This window comes from Cibotium barometz, chromosome 57 (genome assembly GCF_041138505.1).
Source record: "Cibotium barometz isolate CiBa-2024 chromosome 57, ASM4113850v1, whole genome shotgun sequence".
Taxonomy (NCBI): Eukaryota; Viridiplantae; Streptophyta; class Polypodiopsida; order Cyatheales; family Cibotiaceae; genus Cibotium; species Cibotium barometz.
Window position 1 is genome coordinate 35,978,055 of NC_141102.1, and position 13,206 is coordinate 35,991,260.

The following is a 13,206-nucleotide window of genomic DNA, read 5'->3' on the forward strand; positions in this document are numbered from 1 at the left end:
GATTCGACAAGTTGTACTTTGTACTCATATTTGATCAAGTAAAGAAATACCGCAAGGGGCACCACTACGTTTTGGGGCCAATCGGTGTACTTCCACCGCCCGTCAGATTTCTGAAGGCCGGTTTCATCCTGGGTCCGGAAGAAACTAGTGATGGTTGGTTGGCGAGGGAGGGGACAAGGTGGGGTGGGGCCGAAGCTCTCTCAAGAAGGTGTCCCTGTGCCTGCGGAGCTCAAGCAGGAAGAGGCCTAGGCAACGCTGGTCTTGGAAGTCAATGATCCTGGAGAGTGGACCAAATCCCTCACGAAATAGACAGTGAAACCTCCCGCGGATCTCATAGTATACTGGGTAGCGGCATATGTAATGCTCCTCCGTCTCAACCTCTGGTGGCGTAATCGGCAGATCCTGTCTTCTTTGGGTCTCCGTATGAGCTTCCCGGCTCTGAAGATGCACTCAGCTCTACTTGTCTCCACTATGAGGCGGTGCGATGAAACCCGTATGTGGCCAATCGCAATCCACATGGCATGGGACATGTGAACACTCAAGTAGTCCGGCTACTGGATGAATCCATCTTTAGTGAGTGTGAGGAAGTGATCTCTGTAGAAGTGCATCTTTTGTGGGGAGCTCCGGAGGGGCTCTCAACTCGCTGCCAATCCTCATCGGATAAAATTGGCCCCCAGAAGGCTGCTCCATACATCAAGGTTGGTGTGATGAGGGTGTCAAAAAGCCAGCCCTTCGTCCTGGGCTCTTGGAAATGTGCTTGGAAGCATTGCCGCTCAAGTAAGCTCAAGGCTGCAAATCCCCATGTCACTCCCGCATGTGTTGCGGGAAGCATGGTAAAGCGTGGGCCATTGAAAGTGACACGAAGGTAGACATAGGATGAGACAATCTCCACAGGATCCCCTCTATATGTGAAGCGCAATCTGGATGTGAAGGGGCGAGAGGTATTGAAGACTATTACCTTGGTTTTACCAAGGTTAAATAGAGAGGTCCTGCTGAGTGCAAAAGTCATGTAAGGCATCCAACTGTGTCTGAAGCCCCTCGGCTGAGTCTGAGAGGAGGAGAATGTCATCTGCATAAAGTAGTATGGGGATCAATATGCCTGCCAGTGTGGGACTAGCCCCGCCTAATCCGTCAATGAAGCTCGAGATCTCATCAATGTAGAGGCCGAAAAGAGTGGGTGATAGAGGGCAGCCCTGTTTCACCCCAATAGTACTCGAAATCTCCTGTGATGTACCGGATCTCCTGTAGGCGGTGTAGGAGGCAGGCTCGGAGCACAGTATCAAAAGCTTTGCGGAAATCCACAAAGCACAGTAAATCCTCTGATGTCGTGCTCTACCCTCCTCGATGATGGCATGGAGGGGGAAGATGTGGTCAAGGGTAGAATAGATCCTCCGAAAGCCAGCCTATCTTGAGGCTCTCCATCCGTGGCTCTCTGTAAATGAACTGAGCTCCGGCTCTAGCACTGATCCATAGAGTTTGGCCAATGTCTGGCCAATCATGATCGTCCTATAATTATTAGGATCAAGTAGAACTGCGGGTTTGAGGATGGGGGTGATGGTGTAGGTGGACCAAGAGGGTCGAAATCCTTCACAAAGATCTCTCTATTGAACACGTAGGCTAGTAGGGGCACCAGGGTATCATCAGCATGCGAGATGTACTCGGCAGTGAGTCCCTCATGATCCTGGGCTCGCCCATTGCATAGTCTACGAATGGCCTTGAGGACCATGCCCTTTGTGAAGAAGGTGGAAGTGGTGGGACGGGGATCTGGTCATGGGGGTAGGGAACGTGCTCATATAAAGCATAGATGCCCCAAATCATCTCTGATGGAATCGCCAATGATTGTAGGCGTTGGAAGAGTCTCTCTCGTGGCACCGTGTCAAATGCTTTGCGGAAATCCACAAAGCAGCAGTATAATCTCTTCTCCCGTGCCCTAGCTTGGTCAATCAGACTTCTCAGAGTGAATATATGGTCAATAGTGGAGAAAGCTCGTTGGAATCCAGCTTGCCTTGGTGCTCGCAGTCCCTCCTCCTCTGCATATGAGCTCAACTCTGCCTCGAGCACTGTGCCATAAAGTTTGGCCAATGTATGACCAATCATGATAGTCCTCTTGTTGCTGGGGTCTAGCATGTCTCCCGCTTTGTGGAGAGGCACGATGGTGTGCATAGTCCACTCAGCTGGTAGGCCCTCCACTAGTGCCCTATTAAAGAGGTGAGCAACAAAGGGTCCCAGTGTGTCAGCTGCATAAATAAGATGCTCACTCTGTATACCTGTGTGGTTAGCCGATCTCCCATGCTGTAACTAGCGGATAGCTCTCTCTACCATCGAGGTGGTAAAGAAAGTAGAGGTGGTAGGGCGGGACTCCTGTGGCTGTGGTATGGGCGGCTACTGAGAAATATGGTAGAGGCTCTTTGCATGTGTGCGCCATGTGTGTGGATCCTCAATCGGGATACGAGGGTGAGGCTCTCTCATCCTGCGCCGTGCAGTGGCTGCATCCTTGCTCATGAGTAGGTGGTATATATCCCAGTACGGTGCCTCCTCATATGGACGCCTCTTACGGCATGTGATGGTTCTCATGTGTCGGCTCGCTTGTCTCTGTGTAATGGTCCCCAGTGCTCTCTGGGCACGGAGGTGTCTATATAGCTCTCTGCACTCATCATCATACCACCGATTCTGGGACATGCTCCCAGATCTATCTGTGTGTGCAATGTGTGTGATGGGGGAAGCTGCAGGTGGCGGCCGTATGTAGTAGAGATGACAGCTGGGTGGGGAGTGTGTCTAGAGGTGACAGGGGATCCATGTGGAATAGCCCGTCATATACATGATGCTCATATATGTCTGCCAAGTCATGGGTGAAGTAGAAAGTTGTATGCGATGCTTGTGTGGACTGTGTGGGTGCTGGTGTGGAGCTCGCCAGTGACAGTAAGAGGTACGTGTGATCTGCACCAATAGGACAGGGGAGATGGTGAAAGATGTCACTACCTGTGTGGTCTCCATGGACCCAATGATGTAGTCCACTGTGCTACCCCCCTGATCGTGGAAAGCATGTCAGTGCTCCTGAATCCTGCCACTGTCTCATCCCGTTATAAATAACGAGATGGTGTCGCGCTCCCAGCTCAAGCAAGTGATGACCATATCTGGTGTTATCCGAACCCATGTCCTCTGACACCTTGCAAGCTCCCGTGTCTTCCACCTCTAGTGTGTGCATCACCTCGGGGTGCTCGAAATCATAAATGTCGCACTGTCGGCTCTGTGTCCATGCATTGAAGTCCCCCATAAGGAGGACTTCCCCCAGGTTGGAGTAGTGTATGATCTCAATCAGTGTACCTCTGGTGCGGCTATACTCTGGGCTAGCTGCAATGCCTGCTGGCCCGACTGCTCAATCTCTGGTCGAAAGAAGTCTGTATTCTGTCTTTGTAGGTGTCTCTCCCTCTCTGATCCCCTCCCTCTCAAGAGACCCTCTCTATGTCTACGCAGCTCCAGCAAGTATAATCCGAGGCATCTCTAATCCTGGTATCTCATGACTCTGGAAAGTGGTCTGAAACCCTCTCTGAACAGACAGTGAAAACGGCCTCGTATCTCATAATATACTGGACAGTGACATGTGTAATGTTGGCTCCATCTGGCACAACTGACAAATCCTGGCCTCAGCTGGTACTCCTCTGAATCTGCGAGTCTCAACAACTAGCTGGTGTGAGGATGTGCGCATCTGACCAATAGCACACCGTACCCCATGAGAAAGATGAGTATCCATGTAGCTGGGTCTAATCACAAACCCATCCTCCGTGAGCTGGAGAAGATGATCTCTATAGAAAGCCATCTTCGTACCAAGCTCGTGTGTCGGCTGTATCCATGTCCTCCTGGTGTCCAGCTGAGTCAAGTCCTGCCTGATAAGTCTGGTAATCTCTGCCCGTGTGAGAGAGAGGGAGGGTGCATCCAGGGAGTACTGAAATGGAGGTAGCCTGTCCATACTAAAGCCATGCAGTTGGAGCCAAGCTGTCATCTGTGCATACCAACATGATCCATCTCCCTGTGATGCCAACTGTCGTGAAGACTCCAGGGCTAAGCGAGCATATCTGTCTCTAGGGAGAGCCCAAGTGCTATGTATAAAGGAGACTGATCGAGTGAGTGCCTCTACTACCAATGGGGGGGCAGCCATCTCTGCACGGATAATATCATGTGGTACGGAGGCCTTGGCCCTAATCATCCGGGAAATCATAGAAACCAAGGGCCTCTCCATACATCTCCATCCATCAGTGCTACCAGCTCGTCGGCTGTGGTGATCCACTGAGGGTCCCCATATCTCCACTCCATACAGCATGGCTTAAGTGACCAAAGTGTCAAAGAGCCAGAGCTTTGTTCGAGGTTTCTGAAACTGAACCTGCGAACACATGCTCTCTAGTCTTCCCAATGTTGCATAAGCTCTGGTCAATCTGGTCTCCGCTGCTCTCCTCAAGGAAAATAGTGGGCCACTAAAAACCACACCAAGGTAAGTATATGCATCTGTATACTCCACTGTCTCCTTACCATATGTAAAGGTGGGTACTGACCTCCTAACCTGTGGTGTTAAACACCATCACCTTGGTTTTACCAAGGTTAACAGACAATCCACTGTCCTGTGCAAACGTGTGCAATGCATCCAAATGACGCTGCATCTCCTTTGGAGAATCTGAGATCAGCACAATATCATCAGCATACAATAACAGCGGAATCCATGTCCCTGCTAGCTGTGCTCCTCTGTCACCCTCCCACTCTACATAGTCCGAAACCTCATCCACATACATCCCAAATAAGGTGGGAGAAAGGGGGCAGCCCTGTGAGCGAACCATCTCAGATATACCCTGAGTAGTACGTACCTGCCCCACAATTGTCATGTATAAAGCCATGATTCCCCACCTGTGCGCCTGCAGTCCAGCCAGCCGGCGTCTTGCCAAAAGCACAGGAGACGGAGATTCAGTAGGCGCCTGTATACACTGCAGCGCACCAGCCAACCAGCCCTCCAAAAGCCAAAGAGAGAGAGATTTAACAAGCGCCTGGCATACTGTTCTCTGTAGTGCAGCAGCCATCCCATGAACTCTTCCCAAAAAACAAGTGTGGAATGATATTCAGCTGCGCCTCTCCATGATTCAGAGCAGCCCGCTAGTAACTCCTTCCAAAAAGCAAGAGTAGCGCTCGCCGCTGCCCAATAATAGCTTATGGGCCACCATCCTTATAAAAGGTGTTCTTTTATTTTAAACCTTTGTCCCCTCCAACCCTTTGTCCCCTTGGGTTATGTGAAAGGACTTTAATTACTTGGCCCCAAATTGGTGCCATTCACACTGTCCACCATATCCCCGTGCACACCTGCATACTGTCCAGAGAAAAACACAGGGTCGTGACACTTTCTATGGGCTAGTAGCGACGGGAGGCGTGCCAAGGCCAAGATGGCTTAGAGAGTGATCATTCAGGGCCTTGGCATTATCGACCCTTCTATTTAGAGCTGTGCCCTTTTTGGGCAAGTTAATTGTTGGTGGCCTTCTTCTAGGTGGCGAACCTTGGACGGACTTCCTCCTTTCCAAGATGCACACTTTGGTTTTGGGAGGTCCTTGGTCCGAAAGTATGAGATAGATTTTCACGGAGATGTGGGCTTGTGGCTTGTGTCCCATATTTGAGGACAGATTTGCAGTCAGTCCTTTGCACGCGTGGGATCACCTCAGGTTGGCCCTTTAGCCATCCACTCCAGCAGCACTCGAGGAGAACCTCCGTCAGCCTTTGACTTGGTCCGTTTTCTCAGTGGTCACATGTTGGGGTCTTGTCCACGTATCATGGGGAGCTTTGAGTATGAGCCCCGCTCGGTCTCTCAAAGATTGGCTTATTTTCACATAATTGTCCCTAGGAGAGGAGTCTCATTGGGATACAGGGTAGGGACAGACTTAGCCTTGCCATCAACAACTCCATCCCCTTGGAGTCGTTGGCCCTGACCCCTCCCCCCCCCCTTCCTTCAAGTGGTTGGGAATGTTCACTAGACACGACATTCCTTTGGCAATCCATGGTGCTGATGAGAGCTCTCTGCCCTACTCACCTTCTCTATCGGACCACATGGCAGACTTGAGAGAGCAAAGCCCCCTTTGGAGAATTTCAATGGATGCACTTTGCAGAGGGTGAAAGTGATTGGTTTTTAGAGTGATTGGTTTTCATGCACATGAGAGGCACATATACCCTCCTCTAGCCAAGGTGGTTAGAGAGATTTTGGTGATTATGGATTTGGGAGGGACGCCCTCATGCGACTCCATTGAGACCTGGGGGAGTGGACTTGGCAGGATCTCTATGACAACACAGAGGCTCCTAGCACCCCTTTCTTTGCTTACACTGCACGGCTGGATGCAGGATTCATATGCTAGAGATCGAGGGCACTTCAGTAGCAGCAAGGCACTGGCACTCTCAAGGCCTCCCTTAGTTTCTCTCAGATTTTTGAAAGAGGTTGTGGGGTAGTTTTTGGCCGCGAAAGATTTTACTCTTTCTGTGGTAGCTGGCGCATGGAGCGTAGCAGTTGGCACTTTGTTGGCCAGGTAGGCCAGCAGGCTATTTGGGGTGTGGCTATCTTGAGGATTTTCAACAGCATTGCGTTTGGGATTGCTGAAAGGCTTAGCAGGTTTGGCAGCGGATTCTCCGCATTTTTACTATGGATTGGGCCTCCTCCCGCATAGTTATTTGGGACAGAGTTGCTTGCACCATTGAGGCCGAGGCCACCATGGCATATGAGGAGGGTGGGAGACTTGCCCTACAGGTCTCTCATTGTTGTATTTCTGCAGTGCTAGTTCTAGTTCCAACTCCAACTATTGACCATTGGACTCCCAGTTCAGCCAGAGATGGGAGATTTGCAGCGGTATTGCTGCATGGCACTTTTGGCAATCTCACTGCAGCGAGGCCATTGAGGGCACTCTCACCCCACCGGTGGAGTCCATCCGGAGCATCTGGCTGGATATCATTCATAGCCTCCGCGGACAATGGGGGAAGCTTCAGGGTGGCTTCGACCGTATGCGGAAGCGCCGCGAGGCCTTCTTGAGGATTTGGCATCACGGTCCCTTTCTCACTAAGAGTGGTGGTGAGCCCACTTGGTACTATAGACCACCGGTGTGGCTGGTCCTCTCTCCCCCCACCCACCCACACACACACATTGTATGAGAGTCTCCTCCTAGAGCAGTCAGCCAGAGGAGGAGCATCCTTTCCCTTCACAGTTTCTTGAATGCTCGCTCCCCTTTATGGAGCTGAGTTTGTACTTAGCCGTTATGGCTGTTTTTCTTAGTAACTAATAGAAGTATCTATTTCCCGGGGGGGGGGGGGGGGGGGGTGGGGGGGGGGGGGGGGGGGGGGGGAAGGATGTCTGTGTCTGGTCCACGGCATGTAGGCGAGTTAGTAAGTGATTGAACACTTGAGGTGGGGGTCTTGGGTTCAATGTCTGGTTAATAGCCATCCAGTAGATGTAGGGTGATGACATTTGAACGGTCTCTAGTCCTACCACCAGCCTGCATGCTCGTGCATACATTATATCATATCAGGAAATATTATGTATATTATACTATACAATCATTTAGTGCGATGCATTTATAACATATCAGGAAATATTCTGTACCGATATTTTTAGTCTCAAGTATTAACTAGACGAATTTTTTCCAGGTTCTTTGCCGGCAAGGGACTTAACAAGGGAAAGAATCAAACCATGTTTAAGAGCGGGAGCAAGTATGACAAAGTTTATCTTAAAGAGTCATGGTCTTGAGATAACATTTTTGTAATTAGTTCTCTGAAGTCTGTTTTTAAACTTTTGTTTGATCTCATCTTATGAGTAAATAACATTTATCTCAAGAGCACGTGTGTCAGCCTTCTGTGAAAGCTTAAACATGTTCTCACAGAAGTTCTACACCAAAGCTAAATCTTTTTGTTTTTTGCTTTTGAATCTTCACCAGAAACTTTGAAAAAGATGCCAAGGGCTCATGAAATTTAAGCATCCACAATACATGCTATAGACTTGAGTGTGAACAATTCAATTCTAAACAAACACTGTAATTCGTGATAATCTCGTCTTAGTTTGCTGATTTGGGGGGTTATAATTTCTAGATTACTGGCTTCTGACAGTGCATGATTTACAGGCATGTGCTCAAGGATGCTGTTACTCTTGCCAATGGAAGGTACAAAGGGTTTACAATTTGTTTTGGGAAATGGGAGGCCGTTACAATGGGATCACTTTTGCTGGACCTCAGTTCTTGATGCAGAAGGCGGCCGACGCTAGATTGATGAGGGGATATGCAGCCTTTGGCTCGCTAGAGAGGCAATGCTCACAGATACAGTTTCAGGAGCCGAGGACGAAGCTTTGGCTATTTGATACTCTAGTTACACCTGCACTACTGTATGGTGCCCCCATCTGGGGTCCTAGCTTATACCATAGGAGGAGACAGAGGAGAGAGCCGGCTGAGACAGATACAGAGGAGGTATATGATGGGTGGAAGCCAATGGAGAGGCCCCTAGTGGCGATGATCTCACGCATGATTAGGAGTAAACCATTAGTGCCACATGAGATTGTACGGGCAGAGATGGGGGCTGCACCGATAGTGACAGAGGCTCTATTCCAGACAGTGACATACTGGCATAGGCTATGGGAGCTTCCACTTGACTATGACATGTAGTTGCTAAGATTAGGTCTAAATGTATATTCTTGTAAATCTTTAGCAATGCTGAAGGGTGAATGAGAGATGGAAAAATGAGGTTTACCATTTTGCTCCAAGTCCTTTACCATAGTCCAGTTCATAAAATCTGTGTACTGGTCTTAATAATGATTGTATTAGTAGGTTTTTGCTTTGACAAGGCCAGTCACAATCATACTTAGAAGGTGTGGACAACAGGATATTGATACAAAGCATAATAAACTAGTGTGCGGTGAGAATTTACTGGGACAAAGTGAAAGAATTGGTTTAGTAAGGCCTAATTGTTAGGCTGTTGTCTTTTGGTATGATAATGATTTTATATAGTACATTTGAGTGTGCACACATGCTTCAAGCTCTAATTCACAAACGAGAGAGAGAGAGAGAGAGAGAGAGAGAGAGAGAGTTTTATTGAGGGACCCTTGGTTACATGCTCTTTGTACGGTGGGCATGTGTGCGGTCTGAAGGCCTCTATGTACATGTTTGTATAGGTGGTCATGCAACCTTTGCATTGTATCACATTTTTGTAATCTAACAACCAACCATTACGAAAAAAAAAGGAGAGTTTTATTGATGTCTACTATGGCCTATGAGACCAACAAGGTACGAAGTGTGTACAATATGTAATAGGAGATGCAAAAAGCATCTCCAAGAGCAAAAACAACAAAGAAGTAAAAGGACAAATCTTATCTATGACTAATCACATATATAATGTATATGTGAGTGTGAGTGTGTGTAATTTGGTGTTTGTGTTTGACGTGCAGCTCTAGCACTTAGTCCATTTTGCCCTTTCTTCATGCTCCTTTCACCTTGTGTTGTCTGTTGCTTTGTTCCCTTGTGTGTGTGTGTGTGAGAGAGAGAGAGAGAGGTCAACTACAAAGATGGGTTCTTCTAAGCAGATTCACAATATATATACCAAACACCACTTCGATTCCAAGGAAGTAGAAGCAAAACGAGCCAAACTTGCAGAGAATTCAGAAATTCAATTTCTATACGACGTATTGTACAAAGATTATGAACCAGGACAAAACCGTTTGTGAAAGTGGTAGTGCAAAGAGAAACCACAATGCGTGAAGTGAAAATTTTCATAGTAGGCTGCAATATTTTTTTTCTCTGGACATGTCCTTAGCGAGGGATATTCGATACTGGGTTAACAATCTCTTGGCTGAAGAATGTGTGGAGGCCATTCACTATGCAACAAGAGGATTCTCAAAAAATCTTGCTTAACTCAATGTAGGCAAAGCAAAAGTTATTTGAGATTGCATCTCTCTTTTATGCCAAGCAAATGGTGCATGTGTTTGCCATGAGTACCTACTATTGCTTATTATATCAAGAGTTGCTAAAACATCAATGTCCGGTATGGGTTGAGGTGGTGGATTTTCCCAATGATCAATAGGATGCATCGTCGCCACAGATAGCTCAAACATTGGGGAAAGTAGTGTGTACACCTAGAGTCATGGGCAATAGAAAGAAATTCTATGTGTTGTGGGATATGGATGTGCCAACACCTGAAAGCATTGAAGTCTAGATTCTTGATGTTTCCATGGGGGAAAAGCCATATGAAATAAATTGGTCTCCTTTTGATGGGTCGTGTGGTAAATCCCACAAGTTTGGGCATTTTGCATTGGAATGCCGAACATTGATTTAAAAATGGTTGAGCATGGTGTTGATGTAAATTGAAGAGTAGATTGGAAGTCACGAGAAACCCTAGCTAAGATGTACGGAAACCTGTGAGTTCCTAGGGTTTCGTCATACTCTTAGTCTGCTCTGGTTACAACGTTGAGAAGTGGGGAGGCCTTTTCCCTTGCATTGGTGGCCACACGGACTGAGAGACTTCCTTCGGTTCTACCTATGCGACTCAAAAACCAAGTGCAGGACCGAAACCAATTCCCTTGACAACTACATCCACAAGGGTCAGCAACAAAAACAAGGAGCAGTACGCCTGTCCGGTCCTTGTCAATCTTTAGGCGTTGAATCCTCATCATCAAGAGCCACATCTGGATTATCTCACCTCATTCCTCCATCATCATGAGGAAGAGAGGGCGAAGCGCCAAATGGCAGGAGCCATGTGGTAGACATGTGCTTTTCCCCTCTATTCACAGACGTTCCTTTTCAGACCTCGCACTTGTCACCCGCCTCATTGCATGAAAAGTCTTTTTGCTCCTTTACCTTACGCGCATCCAAGCTAGAACCATTCTGCCCTACCCCTTCGTTGCATCACAAATATGGAGAACCAGGACCAGAGCCCCAAAAGGATGAAGACTCTAGAGGACGCAAAATGCCACTTCTCCTATCTCATGGAGAGAGAAACTGAAGCAGTTGAAGGGAGCTCTTTTGAAGAAGCTAGGTGGAGCTCGAACCCCAACATCACTAGAGCGGAGGCGCGGAAGATGATTGAAGAGAAGATAGAGTGCAGAGACGGTAAGCTTTTTGTCAATCGTTATTAATCTGGTTCAGGATTGGCAAAAAACTTACTAGAACAAAGCAGTAATAGGTCTTTGCTATGTTCCACAACCTTCAGCGGAGGTGCTAAAGACCTAGATAAGAACCAACTGGTCATCTAGAGGCCTTAAAGTAGGCCATACTCAATACTTGCTGAATAACTATTTCTGCTTCTTGTTTAGAGAGGAAGGAATGGCTCTTAATGCCCTTGGGGCTGGCCAATGGGTCCTTAGAAATTCTCCCCTATCCCTCTTCACGTGGTCTCCTAATTTTTCCCTCATTGGCCCTAAACCAACCCTCTGTCCTGTGTGGGTTGAGCTTCCTAACCTACTGATGCATCTACACCCCTTAATTAAACTTTTGCTTGAACCAATAGGTAGACTTTTGGGTGTCAGAGCTAATGTAGAGTTAAATCACGCCCGTAAGCTTTGGTAGAAATATATCATCTGAGTGAGGAACTTTCTAACTCCATTATCATTAACTGGGGCATATGTGCCACTTTAGATCAGCCCCTAGTCTTCAAGAATGTTCACAATATTGGTTTCCATTGTGGTTCGAAGGACCATTTCATTAGATACTGTCTAATTAAATTTCCTCCACTGCCACAGCCCCCAGTCCATCAGATAGAGCCCAAAGAAGACAACCAAGGATTTCAATCCGTTGGAAGGAGAGGATGAGGGCAAGGCTGACCTTATTTCCCTAGAAACCAGCCAAGAAGGAAGAACTATAATAGATTCTCCCCTTTGTTGGTAGATATTTTAGATCCTACATAGATTATCAAGGATTTTTTAGATGGACTTCCAAGACACTTCTCGGATGAACCTGGATCCTGGGCTCTCCCAAGTTGAAGAAGAATCTCTACCAGTGGGGGAAATGAAATGATAGCCTCATTAGATTTGGTTAAGCAAAATATTAGAAATGTTGGACAAAGCAAAGCTGACTCGCTTGCCCTAAAGAGAAGACAGTCTCAGGTTGGAGGCATGGCTTCCCCACTTCCCACCTAAAAATGAAAAGACCATGAAAAACTTCAATACCGTCTCTTACAACACTAAGGGTTTAACATATGGGAACCAAGTGAGAATAATTAAAAACTGGATGTATCAAGCAAACATCCAATCTTACATAATCTGCCTTCAAGTAGTTAAAGCTGTTGAACAACTCCTTTAAAAAAAAACCTGGAACTGATATCCAAATAGTATGTGGTTTAGTTCTAACCACGAACAGGGAGGGGGAGGCACATCTATAGGTATTTGTAAATCTTGGATGCCATTCTATAAATGTCAGGAAATTGATCCCGAAGATAGATGGGTTGCAGTACATTTGGAATAGAATGATCTGAAGTTTATTCCTATTTTAATATATGCCACGGGTTCGGTTGCTTCCAAACCAAAACTGTGGGAATCTTTGATGTAATTTGTGGAGCCGATTATCCTCATAGGGAACTTCAATATAGTTGAATCCCCTCAAGACAGACTATTAAACTTGGGGCAAACCATTGAGAATGAAAAACAGGCATTTTCTTACTTTTTCTCTAATCTAAGGCATCAAACGAGATTGAAAACGACTAAAGTACGAAACCTTCACTCTGGCAAAGTTGTTCTATGTGATAAGGACTACATTTCATACATACAAAACTTTTTCTAATTCAATCCATAACATGCTCAAAAATCAATCCCAATGTATGCACTTGTGAAGGTGGGATGATCAGAACATGCCCATATGAGACTGCACAAACATCCAAAATCACCTAAAAATCACTTTTAAACTTTATCTACATGCATGATACAAAAAAGTTTATTATGGCCTACAAGGGTCTATTACACACACACACACACACACACACATATACATGCATATACACACACATATATATATGTGGGTGTATATATATATGTACACACATATATATGTATGTATGTATGTATGTATGTATGTATAAACAACTCCAAGAATTGGACTACCATAAACACTCTTTCACAGAATATTGGGACAAGGTTGGGATGATGCCGAAATAGCATCCCTATTCATGCTAGGAACCTAAACAATAGTGAAACAGGCTCGCCTTGAGGTAGAGCTTCCTCAAGAAGACCAC

General features: G+C 46.7%; 1 protein-coding gene across 6 annotated transcripts in view; it reads left to right on the forward strand.

The window, feature by feature from the left end:
* LOC147606707 (uncharacterized) overlaps window positions 1–9,012 on the forward strand; it is a 93,562-nt gene extending 84,550 nt beyond the window's left edge. For 3 of the 6 annotated variants that reach the window (XM_086791771.1, XM_086791773.1, XM_086791774.1), the window contains one exon: window positions 8,124–9,012. In XM_086791771.1, the coding sequence (XP_086647897.1) occupies window positions 8,124–8,657 (534 nt within the window). In that variant the 3' untranslated portion in view covers window positions 8,658–9,012. Of the gene's footprint in view, window positions 1–7,653; window positions 7,717–8,123 lie in introns of all 6 variants that reach the window. The other 3 variants (XM_086791776.1, XM_086791777.1, XM_086791775.1) reach the window with 3 other exon arrangements.
* The last annotated feature ends 4,194 nt before the right edge of the window (window positions 9,013–13,206 follow it).